At 46.5% G+C, this 25088-nt stretch overlaps 1 protein-coding gene across 5 annotated transcripts in view; it reads left to right on the forward strand.

The window, feature by feature from the left end:
• The window catches only part of SYTL3 (synaptotagmin like 3), a 129571-nt gene that overhangs the window by 25341 nt on the left and 79142 nt on the right, over window positions 1–25088 (forward strand). For all 5 annotated transcript variants that reach the window (XM_040427103.1, XM_040427104.1, XM_040427106.1 and 2 more), the window contains exons 3-4: window positions 3611–3826; window positions 17495–17559. In XM_040427103.1, the coding sequence (XP_040283037.1) occupies window positions 3611–3826; window positions 17495–17559 (281 nt within the window). The remainder of the gene's footprint in view (window positions 1–3610; window positions 3827–17494; window positions 17560–25088) is intronic.

Consider the following 25088-nt stretch of genomic DNA (forward strand, 5'->3'; position numbering starts at 1 on the left):
ATAACATACAACAAAAATCCAAAGACAGAAAAATACATGAACTTATATAACTATGCCCAAATATTGCATTCAAACGTACAAATTTACCAGGGGCCATAGTCAGCAGGTAGGAGGCGGGTAGCCAGGCCTCTCCAATGCCCAGTGGCGAGGCGGGTTCCGCCACATATATAAGCAATTCTATTACACCTTTTATTCTCAAATTGGGATGAATAAACTGTGCAATCTAACTGTTAGTATGGTGTCCACCTGATTTCATAGATAAGCAATTCCATTAGGCCTTGATTCTCATTGTGGGGTGAATAACCTGTGGGATGTCCACATTGACATTGAATAATTGATTTTACATATTCAGTTACTGTTACCATTTCAGTATGTCCAAAGAGGTGCCAGGGACCTCCAAGGGAACTGGCAGTGGCAAAAATGTTGCTGGAGCCAGCAGAAGTAGCAGCAGAAGGGGTGGTGGTAGTGGCAGCCACAGCAACAGGCCAGAGCTCCCACAGCCCGCTGTTCTGGAATGGTTGACTCGATCTTCAACATCATCTCAATTGACATCGGACACCCACAGCCAGGAGTTGGTGGGTTCCTCTGACACCACACTTAGTTGGTATGGCCCATGAACAACCTCTGTCCCCTCACCTGTCCTGCAACTGCCTTTGCTGCTTTTTCAGCCAGGCAAGTGATGTATGCCGCCAGCTCTGCTCCACTTTTTAGCAAGGAAGATATTAATGAGGACAGTCAGCAGGTACTGCCCAGCACAGATTTGAAGGAGAGGTCTGCTGCTTCCTCCTGTAGACGTGCAAGTAGCGATGATGAGTTGCATGGGAGCAAGCGTTGAAAGCGGTCAGAAACACGGCCATTAGACTGGTGATGGTAACATAAGTGACGAGCAGACATTAGTGGATCATAATGTAGCATGTAGGAGCCGGGTGAAGAGGGGGCTTCATCATCAGAGGGCGAGGGTGGCAGCAAGCCAATGAGCCAGCAGGGTGGAAGCTTTGTGAGATCTGGAGACAAACGTGCCTGGGGTAGACAGTCTGCTACTCAGGAGCCTACCTTTCTGGAAACAACTAGCAGTGCACAGCTTCATAGAGGCAGGCAGTCAGCAAGGAGTCATGGGTGTAAAATGCCATACTCACCGGTGTGGGAATTTTTTATCAAGTTGCTTGAGGACGTCAGTGTGGCCATATGTAGGATCTGTGGGCAGAAGAAGAAGTACAACCAGGGTGCCAATGTTGGCACCACAGTCCTGCGTTGACACATGGAGCATCACCATAAAGTAGCCTGGGAAAACCGTGGTGCTAATGTAGTGGTACAGCCTGACACATCTCCCAGCGGCCACCACCCCTTCTTTAGCAGTTGGAGCACCACCAACTCCGCAGAAGAGAGCTGTGTTTCCTTCCCATTATTTGCTGGTCCTGATGCTCCTCCTCTTCTACCTACTCCTCCTCATGTGTTTCACCAGCAATTGATCACTAAGGCGATTGCAAAGAGACCACAGTATGGAACTCCACCCTCCACATGTTGGACCGACTACATGAGCAGAGGAAGGCCGTAAACGATTTCTTGATGATGCAGGCAGACAGCAGTACTCCCCTGTGTAACTTCGACATTAGCCAGTGGCAGCTCATGCATTACACCTGCTGTTTGCTTAGGCCCTTTGAGGAGGCCACTTTATTTGTCAGTCACCAGGACTACGGGATGAATTATGTCATTCCACTCCTTCAAGTTCTGGAGCAGATGCTGATAAATCTAGCTGGCCAGGGGACAGGAGACGTGGCGGTTACATTTCACTGGCACCTGAGCCCTGTTGGGGCTGAACTGGTGGAGGAGGACATTAACACCCAGAAATTGTATACATAAATGGGTGTTATATCTGCCCAAGTGGCAGGAGAGGAACAGGATAAGCAGGAGGAGATGGAGGCAGGGAGTCCCTTGTGCATGCTGAGTTGCTTGCGTAGTGACAGACGCATTATCACCATTCGGCAGATGGTTGACTACTGGCTCTCCATGATGTTAGACCTTCACTACCGGGCCAAAAGGGGGCGTTTTTTACATCTGCTGAGTGGGATGAAAAACTCAACTACTATCGAGACATCCTACGTAGTCTGTTGGTCGCTGCCTATCTGTGCCATCACCTATCCTCATCATGGTATGATCGGGGGGACCCCCTGCGCTGACTCTCCAGTGCCACGACTGCTGGAGTAGGTTAATGGGGGCAGGAGCAGCATCAGCTCCATCAGCAGAAACTTAAGTCTGGAGTCTCTAATCACTTTTCTTTACCCGCCTACTTAACAAACAACCAAATAGCAGAAGGACATGGAGCGGAACCGGAACCAGCAGGTAGGGGCATACTTGGACTTAACCCTGCCAACCCAGATGATCCCCTGGACTACTGGGCAGCGAAACTTGATTGTGGCTGCAACTGGCCGAGTTTGCCCTGGAGAAGCTTTCCTGCCCAGCCAAAGTGTTGACTCCTCATGCTGTTGCCACCTTCACCACTCTGTGACGAGGCAACTAGTGTTCCTGTTTGGCCTTGTTGACATCAGTTTATTTTACCCTTCTTGTGATCTCTTATAAGAACTGATAAATGAAAAAAACAACGGATCCTGTCTTTGGAGCAGCCATAAGGCCTCTATTACACAATCAGTATTTTGCATCAGCATTTGATCATGATTTGAAAGTCAAAAGTAGGAGTGGATGCAAAACACAGTAGACATGCAAATATTCCCATAAGGTGTTATCTCTGTTTTGGACCTACTCCTGGTTTGTTTGTTCTACAGGTTCTGTAGAAATCTATGTGGAATCGGCAGACGGTGTAAAATAAGACCGCTCTTTCACTCTAGTAGAATCTTGGGCCACTGCACTGTTAAGTACTTTATACCCGACGCTAACATTGACCTGTAAGGCTGAGTTTACACTTGAGTTATTTGGTCAGTTTTTGACCCTTAATTGACCAAATTAAGTGAAGTGTGAACTGATTCAAAGAGTGACGCCTGTCACCTACCTATCGTACTGATGCACAGTAACCGTTTCACTACTACAACGCACAACCTATGCATGTTTCTGCAATTCACAGTGATGAACACCAAGATACACTCTGCCTGCAGGTCAGGAAATAGCTCATTTAGAATGAGATTTGTGACAAATTAATTTGAATAAAAAAAAAATTGCTGAAAAATTCGGCGAAGCGTCCAAATCGAATTTTTTAAAACTTTGCTCATTTCTAATAGTAACCTAACTTCTAAAACATGCATTATTTTCTTAGCTGCCCAATGGTGTTTGAAAGGCATTATAGTTACATGTATACTTTCGTATTGATATTGTACCAGTAGATTGTCAACAAATATGTTCATTGCAATTGCTGCTGTGATAAACAGTCAATGTAATTTAATGGAAAAAAAAAATTGTTTCTTAAATTACATCCTAATTTAAATTGTCTTGAGTTTTTGCTTCCTCAATAGGTCAAAGGGGTTTTACAGGATTAGAAAAATGTGGCTGCTCTGGTATTGTAGCTCCACACACAACCTGTGAACTGGTATTGCATTTTTTTTAATCTTGCACAACACCACTACATTCATAGTGTTCTGTTGTTTTTTTTTACCTGATGCAGAAAGCTGAAAGCGCATTTACAACAACTTCGATGGAAAGGGGCAAAAAGTGCAACTAGAGAATATGAAGAGCGATCATGTGCTCGATGCCAGAAGGCTCTTGGAAGGTTGCTGAACAGAGGTGCTGTCTGCAATGGCTGCAGTCACAGAGTGTGCCAGGAATGCCAGGTTTACTGCTCCTGTATTGTATGGCGGTGCACTGTCTGCAATGCTCATGGGTAATGACTTACTTCTCTAATCACTTCTTGCATTCAGCTATGTGAAGAAGTTCCATATTAATAAAGATGTATTCATTACAATATTTTGGTAGAACCAGCTAATTTTTTTATCTAATTACTCAAGTATTAAATGTATAGAAATACAAAATTTGGGGTTGCACTCACTGTCCAAGTAATGAGGTGGTTAGGTGGAGTGGATATGATCCAGAAATAGGTACCGTAATAAAGAGAAAAACCACCGCACACTCTGGGGTTATATGCAAAAGAAAGTATTTATTTTATGACAAGTCGTCCAAAAGGTAGCAAAAGAAAGGGAACAATTGCCAATAATGAGATTGTGACTGTTTGTTTTCTTTTGACGTTTCGACAGGCGGACCTTGGTCACAAAAGTCACTAAAAGGGAAAAAGAACACATTAGTGATGAAAAGGGGGAAACCTTTTTTAGAAAAATTGGAGCCATTGTGGAAAAGAGTAAGCAAAACTAATGTAAAAATTACATCACATTCAGCGGCAGAATAGGGGAAAATGTAATAACAAGTGTGACCTGTATATAAAGTGGTAAGGCTGTGGCCAATATAAGGGCTACAATGGGTGTCAAGTGCTAAAATCCTAGGTGAGACTATTATAATGTTTTGGCTCTAATGTAAGTTGGGTCCAATATAAGGAGTATGGAGTACATTGTGGTGAATAGAGTCCTAAGCGTCTTAAGGGAATTGAGATACAATTGATATACAATAAGAGGCATACTGACAATTATACATTCAGGCATAGGGTAAATGTGTAGCAAGCAGATCTAGTAATTATATATTGAGGCATAGGGTGAGTCAATGTTGGATTATAAGTGATAGAGATTGAAGGATATTGTAAAATCTATAGGGAGTAGACAGTATGCTGGCAATGTATAAAAGGTAATGACATAATGGAGGATATATAGAAAAGCAGTAGAGGGAGGGCAGCAGCACCAGTCCCGGCAGAGAAGGCTTACCATAGATTTGGTGAAGAGGTAAACGAGGAGGTCCCCGTGGTACAGCGTATAAGAGCTGTGGGGAATGTTTGAGGCATGTGGGAGAGAGACGCCGAGTGCCGCGACTATATGGGCGTGTGTGTGTGTATGGTAAAGGAGAGATCGCGAGACTCAGTGGAGTCTCACTGAGAGTGTAATGGCCATGTTTGAGGTGGGAAGAGGAAGAGAAATGGGACAGTGTGGGCAAATATAGTGTTGTGTATGGAATAAGTGTATGGTAAAAAATGTAAATATGGGAAGGCAGATGTGGTGTGGTAAAGAAGGTGTGGTGAATATGATATAAATAGGACAAGTATGTAATGTGGAGGTGAAGTGTATGATGAGATGACAATCTTGTGTGCCTCCGTGTTTTTTCACGGACCCATTGACTTGAATGGGTCCACGAACCGTTGTCCGTGAAAAAAATAGGACAGGTCAGATTTGTTTGACGGACTGGAAACACTGATCACGGACGCGGATGACAAACGGTGCATTTTCCGAGTTTTCAACGGACCCATTGAAAGTCAATGGGTCCGCAGAAAAAAGGAACAACGGACACGGAACCCAACAACGGTCGTGTGCATGAGGCCTAATGCACATCCCCCTTCTTCCCACACATCATAGACACACACATCATCACACCAATATTCTACACCTACCCTCTTGTTCCCACATACATAATCATCCCACATTATACTACATATATACACAAACATATATATATATATATATATATATATATATATACACAGTACAGACCAAAAGTTTGCACACACCTTCTCATTCAAAGAGTTTTCTTTATTTTCATGACTATGAAGGCATCAAAACTATGAATTAACACATGTGGAATTATATACATAACAAACAAGTGTGAAACAACTGAAAAGATGTCATATTCTAGATTCTTCAAAGTAGCCACCTTTTGCTTGGATTACTGCTTTGCACACTCTTGGCATTCTCTTGAAGAGCTCATCAAGAGAATGCCAAGAGTTTGCAAAGCAGTAATCCAAGCAAAAGGTGGCTACTTTGAAGAACCTAGAATATGACATATTTTCAGTTGTTTCACACTTGTTTGTTATGTATATAATTCCACATGTGTTAATTCATAGTTTTGATTCCTTCATAGTCATGAAAATAAAGAAAACGGTGTGTCCAAACTTTTGGTCTGTACTGTATATATATATATATATATATATATATATATATGTTTGTGTATATATGTAGTATAATGTGGGATGATTATGTATGTGGGAACAAGAGGGTAGGTGTAGAATATTGTAAAAATGGTGTGATGATGATGTGTGTGTCTATGATGTGTGAGAAGAAGGGGGATGTGTATTAGGCCTCATGCACACGACCGTTGTTGGGTTCCGTGTCCGTTGTTCCGTTTTCCGTGATTTTCTGCGGACTCATTGACTTTCGTCCGTCCGTTAAAAACTCGGAAAATGCACCGTTTGTCATCCGCGTCCGTGATCAGTGTTTCCAGTCCGACAACGGTTCGCAGACCCATTCAAGTCAATGGGTCCGTGAAAAAACACGGAGGCACACAAGATTGTCATCCGCGTCCGTGATCCGTGTCCGTTTTTTTCCTATCATTTGCAAGGCAAACTTGACTTAGATTTTTTTTTCACTTTTCTTGTCTGGTGATCCTCCAAAAATCAAGGAAGACACACGGAAACGGAAATGGATCACGGAACCCCGTTTTGCGGACCGTGAAAAAATACTGTCGTGTGCATGTGACCTTAATGTGTGGCAAGTGTCATGTGTGAGATGGGGAGAGAGTAGGAGTGAGGAATAAGTGTGAAAGGGAAGAAGAGGCGGTAGGAAAAATGAGAAAGGGGAAAGGTGGAATTGGATGGAAGGTTGCCGGTTTGGGGTGCATACTACCTTGGGGAGTCCACGAGAGGTCATTGAGTCTGCAAAATAAAGTATTATAGGTTAATGAGGGTGAATAAAATCGTATACGGATATTGTAAATAAACGTAGAAATAGATAAAGTCCCGTTTGAGGCCTTTCGGCGAAAGGCTTTGAAGCGTGTGGATCCAGTATGCTTCTCTTTTCTTCAATAAACTTATGTAGTTTCTGCCACGTCGAGGACGTTGTACTTTTTCAATGACTAAAAACTTTAAGTGTGCGATGTCATGATGGGTTTTGATGAAGTGGTCAGGGAGCAGTAGCCAGATCTTCTTGCATTTAATGGTCGAATTATGACTGATGCGGTCACGTATTGGTTGCGTGATTTCTCCCACGTAGAGGAGTCCACAGGGGCATTTGATCAAGTACACAACAAACGTAGAGTCACAGGTAAAGAAATCCCTGACTGGGTAAGATTTAGGCTACATTCATACGACCGTATGTGTTTTGCGGTCCGCAAATTGCGGATCCGCAAAACACGGATACCGGCCATGTGAATTTAGCCGGCCCTATGATAGAAATGCCTATTCTTGTCCTCGATTGCGGACAAGAGTAGGACATGCTCTTTCTTTTTTGCGGGATCTACGGATGTGGACAGCACACTGTGTGCCAAAAATACGGTTGTGTGAATGCACCCTTACCCGTGTGCGGATGTGTGATGTGGTCACCTTTTATGATGTTGGAGCAGCAACTGCAATGGAGGCAAGGGAATGTGCCATGGCGCTGGGTTTTAAGGAATGTTTGTCTTGGATGTGGTTTCTGGCTGCCTATGTCAGCTTTGAGTTTGTCCCTGAGATTGGAGGTTCTCTTTAAACACATTAGAGGTGGGGCTTGGAAGGATTGGATAGTAGGATAAGCAGTTTTGAGTAATGACCAATCTTTTTTTTAATCATATTTTCAATTTTAGGCATCAGAGGGTGGTAAGTGTGTATAAAGTTCAGGGGTTTATCTGGTAGTTTTAGTCAAAGATGGTATGTAGGTCATTTCTTTATCAAGTAGATTTTTTCGGATAGCCTCTCTCAAGGAATTTGTTGGCCATGTTTTGAAGTTGTGTTTTGCGGTTGAGTGGATCTGAGACTATGCGGTTAACATGGTGGAATTGTGATCGAGGGAGATAATTTTTGATGGAGATGGGATGACAGCTGGAGTAGTGTACAATTCCATTGCGGTCAGTCTGTTTGGTATAAAGGTCTGTGCTGATGTTGCCTTTCAGGACTTTTGTGTCAAGAAAGCTGATACAATTAGTGTCCTAGTTTAGGGTGAATTGTAGTTCAGGTCTTGGGAGGTTGAGTAGGTGTGTAAATTCAAGAAGAGAGGTGTGGGAACCTTTCCATATACAGAAGATATCATCTATGAATCTGAACCAACAGATGGCATATTGTTTGAAAAGGTGTAATGGGTATATGTATGTCTCCTCAAAGTGGGCCATGTATACATTGGCATAGGGCAGCTCCACGTTAGTGCCTATGGCGGTTTCGCAGGTCTGTAGGTAGAAGGTGTCTCCGTAGAGGAAAAAGTTGTCTCTTAAGACAATGTCAAGGAGTTCAAGTGTGAGTTCGGTTGTATTGTAATCATGAGTGGACTGTTCCAAAAGTGATTTTGTGGAAAGAATGCCTTTGTCGTGTTCGGTGCTGGTATATAAGCTATTGACATCGAAAGTCACTAGGGTACTGTCTGTGATTACCAGTGTGAGATCATTAAGTTTCTTTTGAAAATGATTGGTATCTAATATGTAGGATTTGGCTTTTTGGGTGAGGGGGGTGAGAATCTTTTCAAGGAAGATGGAAATTGGGGCCAAAATGGAGTCTGTGGATGCAACGACTGGGCATCCCGGTGGTTTTTATAGGAATTTATGTATTTTAGGTAGAATGTATATGACAGGTGTTATAGGGTGGTGGTTGGTGAGGAATTCAGCTGTCTTTTGGTCGATGGTGCCACTTGTGAGGTGTTTATCAAGGATGGATTGAATCTTTTGGCGAATGGTTGGTGTGGAGTCCTTTTGCAAGATGGTGTATGTGTTAGTGTCGGCTAACTGGCGTTCTAGTTCATCTTTGTAGTCCTTGGTATTTAAAACTACTATAGCACCGCCTTTATCTGACGGTTTAATAATAATGTCCCGATTGTTCTGGAGACTTTTTATTGCTTGTCTTTCTATCGCGGAGAGGTTATTCCGAGTAGAAAACAAGCCTCGTTTGTAGTCTGTAACAATTTTGTTAATGTCTCTGTGCATCAGTTGAATTGTAAGCTTCTGTGGCATGATAGGTTTTAGGGGGGTTAAAGTTACTTGGCTTGCAAAGTCCAAGTTGCTCAATAGATATGGAGGGCCGTGTGGATGTATCGGTATTGGTGGTTGGAAAATGAATTGGATAGTTCTCAGGATTGCCTAAATGTGTTTTAAAATTTATTGTCCGAAAAAAAACATTGAAGTTCCTGCTCCAACTGAAAGTCATTCAGTTGGGGTGTAGGGGGTAGAGGATGAGTCCTTTTTTGTAATACTCTGAGTTCAGTGGGTGTGAGGGTGTAAGATGATATATTAATAACTAAATTGGAGGTCCTACTTGTGAGCGGGTCTTGATCTGATTCTCTGGGTTGACATCTTGGTTTCTTCCAGTCCCTCTTTGTTGGATTGGACGGCGGCCTCGTTGTCCTTATATTGGACCCAACTCACATTAGATCCAATACATTATAATCGTCTCACCTAGGACTTTAGCACTTGACACCCATTGTAGAACTTATATTGGCCACAGCCTTAAAACTTTTTATACAGGCACACCTGTTATTACATTTTCCCCTATTCTTCTGCTGAATGTGATGCAATTTATACACTAGTTTTACTTCCCCCTTTCCACAATGGCTCAAATTTTTCTAAAAAATGTTTCCCCCTTTTAATCACTGTGTTTTTTCCCTTTTAGTGACTTGTGACCAAGGTCCGCCTGTGACCGAATTGGCAAAAGAAAACAGTCACAATCTTATTGGCAATTGTTCCCTTTCTTTTGCTACTTTTTGGAGGACTTGTCATAAAATAAATACTTTATTGAATATAACCCCAGAGTGTGCGGTGGTTTTTCTCTTTATCAAGTATTAGATGTCACGTCCTGCTGGAACACTCCTTTTCTTCTTCCAAGCAGCAACATAAATGCTTTAAAGAGGACCTGTCCCCTCTCCTGACATGCCTGATTTTAATAGTTACATGCATTCCCCATGTAATAACAATTCTGGAGCATTTATTCTTATGACTATGTTGTGCCATTCTTTATTATTTCAACTAGAAGTTATGAATGAATTGCCAGCAGTCTGTAGTAAGGGTACAGAGGAGTGGTAACTAGTTGGGGGAGTGTCCCATAAGCAATTTCACAAGCTCCAACGTGTTACCACCACTTTGTACCCTTACTGCAGACTGCTAGTAATTCATTCATAACTTTTAGTTTAAATAATAAAAGAAAGGCACAACATAGAGCCATAAGAATAGATGCTCCAGAATTGCTATTACATGGGGAATGTATGTAGCTATTAAAACAGGCATGTCACGAGAGGTGACAGGTCTTCTTTAAAGGTGTGACCACATGGTGCGGTAGTGTCATGGTGCGGTCGGGTACCACGCATCTGTATAGGGAGCACTGGGCCCTAATTAAATTCATGAGGAACGGACTGTTCATTTGGTCTGTTAATGGCCGTGCAGTATTTTGGCTGCCACAGGTTCTTTAATGATCCAGACTGACTAAACGGTGCAGTCGTAATTAGGGCCTGCGGTGGTCTTAACAGCTACGCAGTACTTGCCGCATCGCAACCGCAACACGACCATGCTGTGTGGTTGTTCCTTTAAAATTACTGAACTCCACATGCTTCTGTATTGAGGACCAGCAGCCACCTTCCCTATGTACTACATGAGGAAAGAAGTGCTGGTTTCCATATGCTCCACCAGTCCATCTGCTCTATGGTGGGTGTCGCCTCAGGATCTCCATAGGAGCGCAGAGAACTGGCAGACTTTTAAAGGGTTTATCCCATGGTTAATGTAAAAAATAAAAATATATATCATACAGTGCATGAAAATCTCTTTCTGTCCTTTGTCTCCCTATCACAGCTCATTGGGCATGTTCTTTCTCAGGGGGCATGTCATTTCTTTTGCACCTTTCTCCCTGTTACTGTTACAGCAATAGATAGGGCTGGTGGCAATTGAAGAATGGAAACGAGCATATGTGACCACCTCAAAAAAATAGGGGAAAAAAAAACTAACAGCAGGTGGCACTATAATGATACATTTTATTCAGTAACTCAGTGGCTATAGTAAATTTTTAATTTTTTAAAATACAAAAGTATTCAGATCCTGGTGCTAGTTTGAAAACTACTGAATATTTATTTGTGGGACAACCCTTTTAATAAACAGTAATTGTAGGATTTTACTAGTTCTACGATGTAAAGTCATGATTTTAGTAAGATACGGAGGCGAGTATTGCTTTCTCTTTCTTTACTAAAATTATAGCAGCAACATACACAGGAAGAGAAAAAACCACTAGTGACCAAGGTAACTGGCCACTCCCCCCTGAACCAGCCAGTATAAGAACCCGCTCCACCTAACAGTCCTCCTCTTTCTTTGTCACCACTTTAAGCGAACAGGCAAACCAAAACCTGGAAACCGTGGAACTCCAAACGTCCCGACAGGAACTTGAACCATACGAACTGGAAATCGAACGATTCTGGCTTGACTTGTCAACGTAGAACTATCCGTATGGCGGTGAAACTAAGAAACAATGGATCCTGGAGGTATCAACCTAAAGGAAGAAGGAAAGAAGACGTGGCGAATCAACACCGTCCTACCACAGGTGGAAGACTCAGATATGCAACTGAAAACATACACAAACATCACCAAAGCAATCAAACATTTCACCAGAGAGAATGTACTTACCATACCCAAGAATGAAGCAAGGGCAGGAACAGTCAAACGGGTGGGTCAATACTCGCCTCCGTGTCTTACTAAAATCATGACTTTACGTCGTAGAACTAGTAAAATTCTACAATTTTATTCCAGACACGGAGGCTTCGTATTGCAAGTTCAAAGCTGCATGACCACCGCAGAAAACGCATGAGGTGACGGGCGAAAATAAAAATCTCGAAAAGTGGACTCCTGCGACCAATCGGCCACCTTTAAGATATCTTGCAACCTAGCCCCTGAAGCCATCATGGAGGTGGCCGAAGCGCTACGAGTGGAATGAGCCGTAAAGACGGAGGTGTCCACACCCGCCTGAGAGAGGATCCATTTGACCCAACGTGCCAAATTGGTACTAGACACCGGAGCAAAGGGAGAGCGATACAAGAGAAAAAAATTGGAACAGGCGGGAGAGCGGTGAACTTGAGTTCTGGATTCATATTCGCGAAGGCATGAGACCGGACACCAGGCTGGCTTCCCCGGAAAGGCCGGATAAGAAACTGAGCGTGACGACGTCTTAGTGCGTCTAGAGACGTGAAAGGTCACCCCGTCCGGAGTGAACGACCTAGCGGAAAAGTCCAAGGCCTGAACGTCGGAAACCCGTTTGCAGGATACCAAACACAAGAGCGAAACCAACTTGGCCGAGAGTTGGCGCAGGGAGAGGTCCGTGTTGGCAGGCCAGGAAGAAAAATGTGACAGAACACAGGAAACATCCCAGGTGGAAGTATACCTAGGTTTCGGGGGGCGAGACAGGCGAGCACCCTTCAGAAGGCGGCACACCAGAGGGTGCTGCCCAGCCGGGCAGCCATTAAAACCCTGGTGCGCTGAGGATATGGCTGACCTGTACACGTTAATGGTACGATAAGCTCGACCCTCCTCAAACAAAGACGTCAAGAAACGAAGGATGGCTGAGACAGGGGAAGATACGGGATCCAGGTCCCGTCCCACGCACCAACTAGCCCAAGCCTTCCAGGCGGAACGATATGAGCGTCGAGTGCCGGGGGCCCAAGCGTTGGCCATTAAGCGTCTAGTCACGATCGGAAGTCCCTGGAAGTCCCAAGGGACCCCGAAATCCTCCACATCAAGAGAGGTAAGGAGCCCTCCATCAGAAGGGAGTGAGACTGACCGTGGGGACCCAACACAAGATCCGGAAGGGCTGGCAACAGCCTGGGAATATCCACCGTCAACTCCAGGAGCTGAGGAAACCATGCCTGAGACCTCCAGAACGGGGCTAACAGAACTAACTCGGCTGACTGGCGCCTGACTTGAAGGAGCACCCTGGGAATCAGGGCAAACAGAGGGAAGGCTTAGAGAAGCGAGTTGGCCCAATCCTGGAGAAATGCATCCACTGCTTCCGCCGCCGGATCTGGCCGCCAGCTGTAGAACCGCGGAAGTTGGGCGTTGAGCCGGGAAGCAAAAAGGTCAACAGACAACGGGCCCCACAGAGAGCAGATAGCAGAGAAGACTTCTACCTTGAGCTTCCAATCGCTGCTGTCCGACCAGTGGCGAGAGTTCCAATCTGCCTCGGTATTGTGGAGGCCTGGAAGATAGTCCGCCCGGACGAGGCGGTTCTTGGAAAAACAATAGTTCCAAAAGTCCTTCGCTAACCGAGCCAGTAAAGCGGAGCGAGTGCCGCCCATGTGGTTGACATACCTCATGGCGGACACATTGTCCATGCGAAGGCGAATGCAAGCATTCACAGTATCGCTCGTAAAGCTCCTGATTGCAAAGGATCCGGCCAGCAACTCGAGGGCATTGATATGGAGGTTGGATTCCTCCGGCGACCACAGGCCCCCAGTGGATACCCCGTCGCAGTGGGCTCCCCATCCGAGGAGGCTGGCGTCTGAGTCCACCGTGAATTCCGGGCGAGAGCCAAAGATGGTTAGACCAACCTATAAGAAACAAACTCACATATAATGTGTAGATAACACTGGGGTCTAGCATAATATACTAAGGCAACGCAAGAACAGAAAAAATAACCCCAAAGAAAGATGGGAGAGACGCACATATAAAATATATGTAATTTATTAAGACATGATCAAATAACAGACTATATATAAGACATAAGGCACAAGGGTACAGGAGAGGGGGAGACCTCATGTGAGGAGGTCATATACAACCTCCCTCCCAAACACCCAGCTGGCAAGGAAAAAGAGGTCACAGTCCTGGGTATACACCAGCATAAAATATGTGAGAACTGTAGGTTCACTCAACGTAACATATACTCATATGTATGCTGCATGCAAAGTAAATAAACAAAATGTACGATAAGACCACACATGGCAGACAAGCCCGCCCAGGGGCCAAGGATAGCCGCATGAAATATGCAAATAGCCTGTGAGCTGTAAATACAATCAGAGGCAAGTGTGCCAAGTGTGGACAAATAAAAAATGAGTTAACTGAGCATAGCAACATAACATATATTACCCATGATATGCTGGACCCAGGGTGTGTGTGACCAAAAGCTGCACCTCGACGTACGTTTCACCTGGCTCTGCCGTTCCAGGCCGACAGGTTGTGGATCCACCAAGACAGCTCGCCTCGCGTCTCCACATCCAAAGAGACCACGTCTGCATAGGAGGCTCCCCCGCGAAGATGAGCAATCTTCAGGCACTGGAGAGCCCGATAATGGAGGGGCGCTGGGAAGACCGCCTAAATGGATGAGGAAAGCAGGCCAATTATGCGGGCCAGGTGACGTAGGGAAAGTTGGCGGCGTCGCAAGGTGCGTCGCAACTCTTTCCAAGGGGAGGTTGAGGGATTCGGCCTCCGAATCCACCAGGAAAACCAGTAATTCCATGCGCCTGGACGGGGACAGGCAGGACTTCTCCCAGTTGAGAAGGAACCCTAGCAGCGAGAGGAGGTCCGTAGTCCACTGAAGATGGGACAGCAACGTATCCCTGCTCTGGGCCATGAGAAGGATGTCGTCTAGGTAGATGATAAGACGGACACCCCTGCCCCGAAGCCAGGACACTACTGGACGCATGAGCTTGGTGAAACACCAAGGAGCCAAAGAGAGGCCAAAGGGAAGACAGGCAAAGCGCCAGGTCTCCTCGTTCCAGAGAAACCTGAGAAGGTCTCTGGAAGGAACCAAAACCGGGACCGTAAGATATGCATCCTGGAGGTCTAACTTTACCATCCAATCCCCAGGAAGAAGCAGGTCCCGCAGGAGATGAACGCCCTCCATTTTGAAGTGCCGGTAGCGCACTAGTGCATTCAGAGCGCGGAGGTTGATGACCGGACGCATCTGACCTCCCTTTTTCTCTACTAGAAAAATGTTGCTTAGTACCCCCAGAGAAGTGGAGGGAGCCCGCTCTATGGCCCCTTTTTGGCACAGGGCGGAAAGTTCCTCCTGGACCAAAGCGCGGTCCCAGAGGATAGAACTATTGGGTGGGGGTGTGGAATGCGGTCTGGGGAATCTATCAGTTCTATTTGAAAACCCCTGACCGTGGAGAGGACCCAACTGTCCGAGGTGATGATCTGCCAGGCAGGGAAAAAATGCCGGAGTCTGCCCCCTACAGGTGGATTGAAAGAAACATGAGGAAGCGGCAATCTTACCATATGGGCGTCTAGATCCGGGAGTGCCTCTGAAACCTCGGGAACGTCATGGTCTTCCACGGTAAGGGAAGAACGGGTTCTGCTGGCGCGACTCCTGGTAGGAGGATCCCTGGAAGCCAGATGACTGAGAAAAGGAGCCTCGGCCCCCGGTACGGGCCTGGTAGGATGACCGGCCAGACAGGCGGCCCCTGACACTGCTGGCCCTGGAAGAGACCCGACCCTGGGCCATGAAGGCACCTACATAGCGACCAAGGTCTTTAATAAAAGAGTCCCCAAACAAGAGGCCCTGGGCATCTTTGCCCGGTTCGGTGAGCGCCAGATTCGCCAGTTTGGGCTCTATTTTAAATAGGATGGCCTTACGTCTCTCGATTGAAAGAGAAGTGTTGACGCTTCCGGCCATACAAATCGCCCGTTGCACCCAACCTCTGAGTTCTTCCGGGTCTACTTGCTTATTGTCAGCTCTGGCGGACTCCGCTAGGTCGAAAAGTTTTGCCAGCGGGCCTAAAATATCTAGCAGCTTGTCCTGGCAAGCTTTTAACGCGGAATCCAGACCCTTGCGTGGATTCCAGCCTAATTTGGCAAGAAATTGCGTCATCTTTGGGTCCACCGTAGGGGTGTCGCACATTTATTGGGGACAATTGGTCTAGGGCATTCCGCTTTAAGTTTATTACGTGTCGCCTTGCTAAGCGGGCGGTGGACCCAGGTTTCTAGATAGCTGGACACGTGGTCCGCAGGGAGCCATTCAGCAGACCTAGGATGGTGCAAGGCATCCGGGTCAAATAAAGGATCCCCAAAAGGATCCGTGAGCCCACCCTCCATATTAGCGGAGCGCTCACCGGGCGCGCTAGAGGGTAGCGCATTTTGTGGCTGTGGGGTAGAAAGACCTGGGTCCTCCATCTCCATGGCGTCCTCCGAATCATGAGCGTACTCATCCTCAGCCTCCTCATTAGACCCGATTTCTGAGTCGGAGTCTCTCTCAAATTATGCTCTGGCACATTTCCACTGCTGCGCCCGTTCTGCCTGGCGTGGTAAGGCTCTTTTGCGTGCACGCGGCACGCTATCCTGCGGGTGAGGCACGTCACCAGTGATGAGGGTTCTGGAGGCCTGAGTGTCATGAAGGGATTCCGTTATCGCAGGGGGTACGGTATGACCTGAGCGCGACCCCTGCGCAGCACACTGAGCGTCAGAGGAGTGTGCCAGGAGCGCTTGTGATATCGTATGGGAGATGGTGGCAGAGACCGAACCCATAGCAGAAGCAATGGCGTCAGCCACTGCCTTCTGAAAATCCAATGTGTCCCCAGAGACTGGGGTTAAGCTGGGGGGGATGGTGCAATGATCTCCCTAGACAGAGGGGCATTAAGGGCTTGGGATGAAACGCAGTCCCCAGGAGGGGGAAGAGGAGTGGACGGATCAGACATGATACCGCCACTAAAATGGAGCAAACCGGGGTCTGACCTGACAAAATATATCTAAAATCCGCAGAGGGATGATCGCAAGCCGCAGGGAGTTGGGTCAGCAGGGCACGGCAGGCAGCGAGTGACTCACAAGATGGATGCCGAAGTCACGCAACACTTCCGACCTCTGGGATGCGCGCGCTGCCGCGATCTTGCGAGACTTTCGGCGGAGCCGCGGCGAGAAGGCAGAGGGAGCAAAAGCGGGGAGAGCGGCGCAGAGCCACCCGATCTGGCGAACAAACGCACAGAGGGTAAGGCAAAGTCAACGGCAGGTGTACCAGCAATAGATAAATAATACTAAGGGAAAAACACTATTATTTAACCACCTAATACATCTATACACAAGAGACAAATACTCCTCTCCTCCTGTGAGCAGCAAAGAAAGAGGAGGACTGTTAGGTGGAGCTGGTTCTTATACTGGCTGGGTCAGGGTGAGTGGCCGGTTACCTTGGTCACTGGTGTGTTTTTTCTCTTCCTGTGTCTGTTGCTGCTATAATTTTAGTAAAGAAAGAGAAAGCAATACGAAGCCTCCGTGTCTGGAATAAAATTTATAGTTATTCCTTTTACGAGTATGTTCACACGTGGCATATTTATGCAACTATCCCACTAATCTGAATAGGGCATGCATGCAGAAAGTCATGCCCATGCTGCAGACACAATCCTGTTTATAGGAACGAGAGCACCACAACTAGGAAATCGCATGAAGTAGAATTTGACCCTTACTTGATTTATGGACACTTTAGGACTATGGTTATTATGGTGCCTTTAGCAGCTATTAGCATTGATAACAACAATTCTGTTTTCCCCATGAATAACAGGGAAGTTAAAATAAAGACTGGCGAATGGTTCTTTGAAGAAAGAGAAAAAAAATTTCCATCTGCAGGTAACATTCCTTTTAAATGATGTCTTTGACATAATAAATGCAGAGATTGAGATTTCATAAATGATATTTATTTGTTGGCCTGAAGATAACTAGCATCAAGGAAAAAAGCCAGTCAACCTCTTCACTGGTCTCATCCTGGTTGCTTCCAGTCCTCTGGACTGGAAGTGTGACATCCTGTCTGCTGTCACATGCATCGCTGCAGCCTTTCATGGCCTCAGCGGTGATATGTCCCCAATAGCGTGACTACGGCCATAAAATGGGTGCAGCGGTGCATGCGACGACGGACGAAACGCTACACTTCTAGTCCACAAGGGAATAAAAACAGCAGGGAGCAGCTGTTTTTTTTTATTTTTTTATTTTTATGCTAATTACTTGCAGGGCCATATTAAAATTGTTTTGGAAGTCGGACAGGTAGGGTGTGTAGAGTTCCACCCTGGCACTGATGCAGTCCTAGTGAGAGGCGGCCTTATAACCGCATGGCAAGCCACAGTCTAAAAATGACCTCATAATGACTGAGTGATTTTTATAACATAAGTCTCCTAGAAAAAAAAATTAGAAAGGGTTAAAGTGGTTGTCTCACATCAGCAAATAGCATTTATTATGTAGAAGATATTAATACAAGTCACTTACTAATGTATTGTTATCCATATTGCTTCCTTTGGCTGGATATGTTATAAATTGCTTGTTTCCATGGTTACGACCACCCTGCAATCCTTCAGTGGTTGCCATGCTTGCACACAATGGGAAAAAGCACTAGCCTATGTGTGCTCCCACAGTCCCGGCCACCAGAGAGGCCGATGATTTTTCCTATAGTGTGCAAGCACGACCACCACTGAAGGATTGCAGGGTGGTTGCAACCATGGAAACAAGCAAATGTATAATGTAATGGAAAAATGAATCCAGCCAGAAAAGGACGCAATATGGACAATCACAATACATTAGTAAGTGCCTTGTATTAACTTCCTCTACATGATAAAGCCACTTGCTGAAGTGAGACAACCCCTTTTAGTTTCACTATTAATATTTATTGTGGAAAAAAAAAGTTTATAGGGTAAGTTTTATAATGTAATGTGACAGTAAGACTTTAATGCCGCGTCCATACTGTGGATACAGTGGTCATGCATGCTGCCACTCCATTTGGCAGTATGGGGTGCTGAAGAGAGCGGAGCGCTTGTTTCCTCCAGCAGTCCCATAGCAAATGGGGAGCATGAGTCTTTTAATGGGACAATCCCTTTAAATTGTACCTACTGTAAACCTTTACACACTCCTTTATTAAAACATGTTCTAAATTTGATGGAAGTGATTTTTGTAATGTACTTTAATAATAATAATAATATTTATTTTTTTATTTACTTTTCCTAGCAAAGTTACGGTGCCTATTGCGCCTTAGAACCCACACTTACAGCATACCCTGTGTACAGGAGTACGGATTCCACTCTAGCCGCACTGAGCGCTGTACAGGCTGGAGCATTGCTGTTCCTGCTTGAACCAGGTCTGCTCTTCTAAAGCCTGACCGGCATGCATATGTCTGGAAGTGTTTTTAGACCAACCAGCTAACATGTATTTTAGTCTATGACCAGAACCTCTGGAGGTGTTTGACCCATCACTTCCGCCAACTCCCTGATAAAATCCATAGCATTTTAAGCTTTAGCAGAATGGGTGCAGACAGAGCAGAGATTTGATATAGGAGTTCTTGCCCTAGCAGAAGCTCCAATATCACATCGCTGCTCTCAGGGGTGCACCTAGCCTTTCTGCTGCCTGAGGCAAAAACTGAAACGGCGCCCCCCCCCATGCCAATTTCTTAACCTAACCCCTTTGCCACAATGAAAGCGCTCCATTGCCCCTGGCCCTTCTGCAGCCCCTCTCTTGCCCCTACCTGGTGCTGCCTGAGGTGATCGCCTCACCTGGACTCATTGGTGGTGCACCCCTGGCTGCACTGCCTGCAACCACTCTGTTAAAGCCTCAAATGCTATGGGTTTTACCAGGGAGCCGGCGGAGGTGATGAGGTAAACACCTCCCAGAGGTTCCAGTCACAGACTAAGGCCTCTTTCACACGACAGTATGTCTTTTCAGTGTTTTGCGGTCCGTTTTAAACGGATCCGTTGTTCCGTTTTTTGTTTCCGTTCCGTTTTTCCGTTCCGTTTTTCCGTATGGCAAATACAGTATACAGTAATTTCATAGAAAAAATTGGGCTGGGCATAACATTTTCAATAGATGGATCCGCAAAAAACGGAACGGATACGGAAGACATACGGATGCACTTCCATATGCATTCCGTTTTTTTGCGGACCCATAGACTTTAATGGAGCCACGGAACGTGATTTGCGGCCAAATATAGGACATGTTCTATGTTAAAACGGAACGGAAATACGGAAACGGAATGCATACGGAGTACATTCCGTTTTTTTTGCGGAACCATTGAAATCAATGGTTCCGTATACGGACCGCAAAAAACGGCCCGCAAAACGGAAAAAAAAAAACGGCCGTGTGAAAGAGGCCTAAAACACTTCCAGACCCGGCCTGTATATCGCTCAATGCAGCCAGAGAGGAATCCGCACTCCTGTATAAAGCACAATAGACTCCTAAACTTCAGATGCCTATTTCTCTAGGAAATGTAAAAAAATTGCTTTGTTTATGCTTTTTCTTTTTGGTATCAAAAATGTGTTAAAAAAAGGAATTTTACTTTAAAGGGGTTGTGCTTCTTTTGTTTTTTTTTGTTTGTTTTTTTTTTTACAAAAAAAAAAAAACCTTCTGAGGAGACCTGCGAAGGAAAGCATACCTAAATGCTTCCTGGCGCTGGCTCTCGGCTCATTCACATCATGGGTTCTGATGTGATCTCTGGATGTACGTAAACTTTCTGTTTGATGCTGCTGCAGCCAATCGCTGGCCACAGTGGGTACCTGGAGTCATGACTAGAGTTGAACGGACACCTGGATGTTCGGGTTCAACAGAACTTCAGAAAAAAGTTCTGAAGTCAATAGGGACCCGAACTTTTGAGCACTAAAATGGTTGTAAAAATGTCATGGATAGGGCTAGAGGGCTGCAAATGGCGTCAAAATGTGGTTAAGAGCATGGCAAGTGCTCTGCAAACAAATGTGGATAGGGAAATGACTTCAAATAACATAAAATATGTAAAAAAAATAAATGATAATCTTGCTCTAGGAGGACCAGGTCCATATGGAGTAGGAGGTTGAGGAGGCGGTGGATGTGGCGGTGGTGGAGGAGGAGGAGGTAGCCTACACTTCTTTTTGGTTTTAAATGTATTTGTATTTTGTTTAATTAGGGTACACCCCAAAATATTGGAAAATATAACCTGTGATAACCCCTTCTAGTCATGCTAAACACACGTTCAGACAATACACTGGCAGCACCTCCAAAGGTTAAAGGGCAAGCTCAGGCCATGTACCCAATTTGGAGACCCAGAAGTTGCAGGGGCTGACTCCTGTCAGTCAGTTCGTGTAGGCGTGTGCACACTTACTGCCCCACCATGTCGCATGTCCCCGTGATGTTCACGATCCAATTTGATATCTGCTCTATCAACTTTCGATGTTCTTTTATGCGCCTACCATGGTAATCACGGGTGGCGGGGAATCAGGGTTCCACGCCAGAGAGGGAGCGTGAGAAAGAGAGACCACATCCAAGGGAGGATTCCTTTTTTTCAAATTTTAAATTATAGAGTTGAAATATGGGAGAAATTATTACAGCGTAAAAGTGTGAAAACTTTTCAAAGTTTAAGCATTAAATGAAAGGATGTGGCGCATTAATTACTAAATAATATATTAAATTTAATTCCCTGTCACCTATGCATAGCAGGTGTTTATTCACGTCTAAAATTGTATAATATCAACCCAAGAATGTAACAGAAAAATTATTGAAATTTATTAAGCTGTCAACTAGGTAGAGGAGGGTTATATTACACCCAAAAATTGGTGAATTTTACCAAAAAATTTAACTGACAATTTTTTTTTTAAACCGCCTACTAGGTATAGCAGTGGTACTATACACCCAAAAATTGGTGAATTTCACCCGAAAATGTTAATGACAAAGTAGTGAAATGATATAAAATAAAACACGTACAAATATGGAGTAGGAGTTTGAGGAGGCGGTGGACGTAGCTGTGTAGGTGGAAGCGGCGGTGGAGGAGGACGAGGTAGCCAACACACGTTTATGGTTTTAATTAAATTTTTTTAAATTAGGGTACACTCCAAAAGAGTGTGAAATATCTAAAATACAAACATGAGCAATTGCGCTGCAGCATAACAATGGCTGGTTAGTGCCGGTATACATGTCTATTCTGGACAAGGTACGGACAAGTCCTGAGGGATCATTTAAATGAACGTGAGCTTGTCCACATTGGCTGTGGACAGGCGACTGCGCTTGTCTGTGATGACGCCCCCTGCCGTGCTAAACACACGTTCAGATAATACACTGGCTGCAGGGCAGGCCAGCACCTCCAAGGCGTAAAGGGCAAGCTCAGGCCATGTGCCCAATTTGGAGACCCAGAAGTTGAAGGGGGCAGACCAGTCATTCAGTACGTGTAGGCGTGTGCACACATACTGCTCCACCATGTTGGTGAAATGCTGCCTTCTGCTAAGACGTTCCATATCAGCTGGTGGTGCTGGTTGTTGTGGCGTGCTGACAAAGCTTTTCCACATTTCGGCCATGCTAACCCTGCCTTCTGAGGTGCTGGCGGTGCCCCAGCTGCGTTGGTGACCTCTTCCTCGTCCTCTGCCTTCACCTTGTGCTTCCACTGTGCCCCCGCTGTCAGGTGGGAATGCCACCAGAAGTGCGTCTACCAGCGTGCGCTTGTACTCGCGCATCTTACGATCACGCTCCAGTGAGGGAATTAAGGACGGTACGTTGTCCTTGTAACGGGGATCCAGCAGCGTGGCCACCCAGGAATCAGCACAAGTTAGAATGTGGGCAACTCGGCGGTCGTTGCGGAGACACTGCAGCATGTAATCGCTCATGTGTGCCAGGCTGCCCAGAGGCAACGAAAAGCTGTCCTCTGTGGGAGGTGTATCGTCTGTGTCCTCTGTATCCCCCCAGCCATGCACCAATGATAGCCATGAGCTGGTCTGGGTGCCACCCTGCTGTGAACATGGTTCCTCCTCCTCCATCTCCTCCTCCTGATCCTCCACCTCGTCATCCTCCAGAACTGTGCCCGGGCTGGACAATTGTGTACCTTGGGTTTGTGGGTGCAGGAACCCACCCTCTGAGCCACTTGGGAATGACTGGCCGGAAACCCTACGAAATGATCCCTCTTCCTCCTCCTCCTCCTCCTGCTGTGCCACATCCTCTTCCATCATCGCCAGGACCGTTTTTTCAAGGAGGCATAGAAGTGGGATAGTAACGCTGAGAATGGTGTAATCAGCACTGGCCATGTTGGTGGAGTACTCGAAACAGCGCAACAAGGAACACAGGTCTCGCATGGAGGCCCAGTCATTGGTGGTGAAGTGGTGCTGTTCCGCCGAGCGACTCACCCATGTGTGCTGCAGCTGAAACTCCACTATCGCCTGCTGCTGCTCGCACAGTCTGGCCAGCATGTGCAAGGTGGAGTTCCACCTTGTGGGCACGTCTCATATGAGGCGGTGAGCGGGAAGGCCGAAGTTACGTTGCAGAGCTGACAGGCGAGCAGCAGCAGGGTGAGAACGCCGAAAGCGACAACACAGACGGCCCGCACTTTATGCAGCAGCTCTGACATATCAGGGTAAGTTTTAAGGAATCTCTGCACCACCAAATTCAGCACATGCGCCAGGCAAGGGATGTGCATTAAACCGGCTAGTCCCAGAGCTGCTACGAGATTTCGCCTATTATCGCACACCACCAGGCCGGGCTTGAGGCTGACTGGCACAAACAACTCATCGGTCTGTTGTTCAAGGCCCGTCCACAGCTCCTGCGCGGTGTGGGGTTTGTCCCCCAAACAGATAAGCTGTGCTGAAGTTGGTGGTGAAGGTGTTAGGCAGACCGGATGAGGAGCTGGAAGATGATGAGGAAGCAGAGTAGGAGGAGGAAGCAACAGGAGGCAAACTGAAGCGCCCTGCAATCCTCGGTGGTGGAAGGACATGCGCCAAACTGCTATCCGCCTCAGGCCCAGCCTCCACTGCATTTATCCAGTGTGCTGTTATGGAGATATAACGGCCCTGACCGTGCTTACTGGTCCACGTATCCGTAGTCAGGTGCACCTTGCCACAGATGGCGTTGCGCAGTGCACACCTGATTTTGTTCCCTAATTGGTCTTGCAGGGAAGGGATGGCTCACCATGAAAAGTAGTGGCGGCTGGGCACGACGTACTGTGGGACAGCCACCGCCATAAGGCCTTTAAAACTATCCGTCTCCACCAGACGGAATGACAGCATTTCAAAGGCCAGTAATTTAGAAATGCTGGCATTCAGGGCTAGTGATCGCGGGTGGGTAGGGGGGTACTTCCTCTCCAGCGTTTGGGAGATGGAGAGTTGAACGCTTCCATGGGACATTGTGGAGATGCTTGGTGACCCAGGTGTTCGTGTTGCTGGCAGATCCTCTGTTTGCGGGGTGGCAGGTGGCACTGTCACTCCAGAGGTGGATGAAGAGGCCGAGACTGCAGCAGAAGAGGAAGCAGGAGGAGCCAGAAACCTTTCTTGGTTTTTGAGGTGTCTACTCCACTGCAGCTCGTCCTTTGCACTTAAATGCCTGGTCATGCAGGTTGTGCTCAGGTAGAAAACATTTATGCCTCGCTTGAGGCTCTGATTGCACAGCGTGCAAACCACTCGTGTCTTGTCGTCAGCACATTGTCTGAAGAACTGCCACGCCAGGGAACTCCTTGGAGCTGGCTTTGGTGTGCTCTGTCCCTTGCTGCGGTGGACAGTAGCAGGCGTACTGTCTAGAGGACGGCCGCTCCGCTTTTGCACCCTGCTCCCTCTTCTGCTGTGCTGGTGGCTCTGTGTGACCACCGCCTCTGCCTCCAAACTACATAGGTCACTCGCATGACCTTGATTCCATGTGGGGTCGAGGACCTCCTCATCCTCCACATCATCTTCCACCCAGTCTTCACCCCTGCCTTCCTTGTCAGTCTGCACACTTTCAAAAGCCCCCAGCAGTTGGCACCTGTGTTTCGTCATCATCCGAGACGTGCTTCGATGGTCCTCCCATGTACTCATCTTGAAAAATAAGTGGTTGGGCATCGGTGCACTCAATCTCTTCCACTTCTGGGGCGGGGCTAGGTGGATGGCCCTGGGAAACCTAGCCCTGGCTAACAGAGTCATCAAAAAGCAGAAGAGACTGCTGCATGACTTGGGGCTCAGACTGCTTGGCTGATTTGCAAGGGGGTGAGGTGAAAGACTGATGGACATCGGCTGCAGGTGCCAACTGTGGTCTTTCAGCAGGAGACTGGGTGGGAGACAATGTGAAGGAACTGGATCCACTGTCAGCAACCCAATCTACTATTACCTGTATTTGTTCAGGCCTCACCATTCGTAGAGCAGCATTAGGCCCGACCAAATACCGCTGCAGGTTTTGTCGACTACTCGCACCTGAGGAAGGGGTTTCAC

Source organism: Bufo bufo, chromosome 4 (genome assembly GCF_905171765.1).
Source record: "Bufo bufo chromosome 4, aBufBuf1.1, whole genome shotgun sequence".
Lineage (NCBI taxonomy): Eukaryota > Metazoa > Chordata > Amphibia > Anura > Bufonidae > Bufo > Bufo bufo.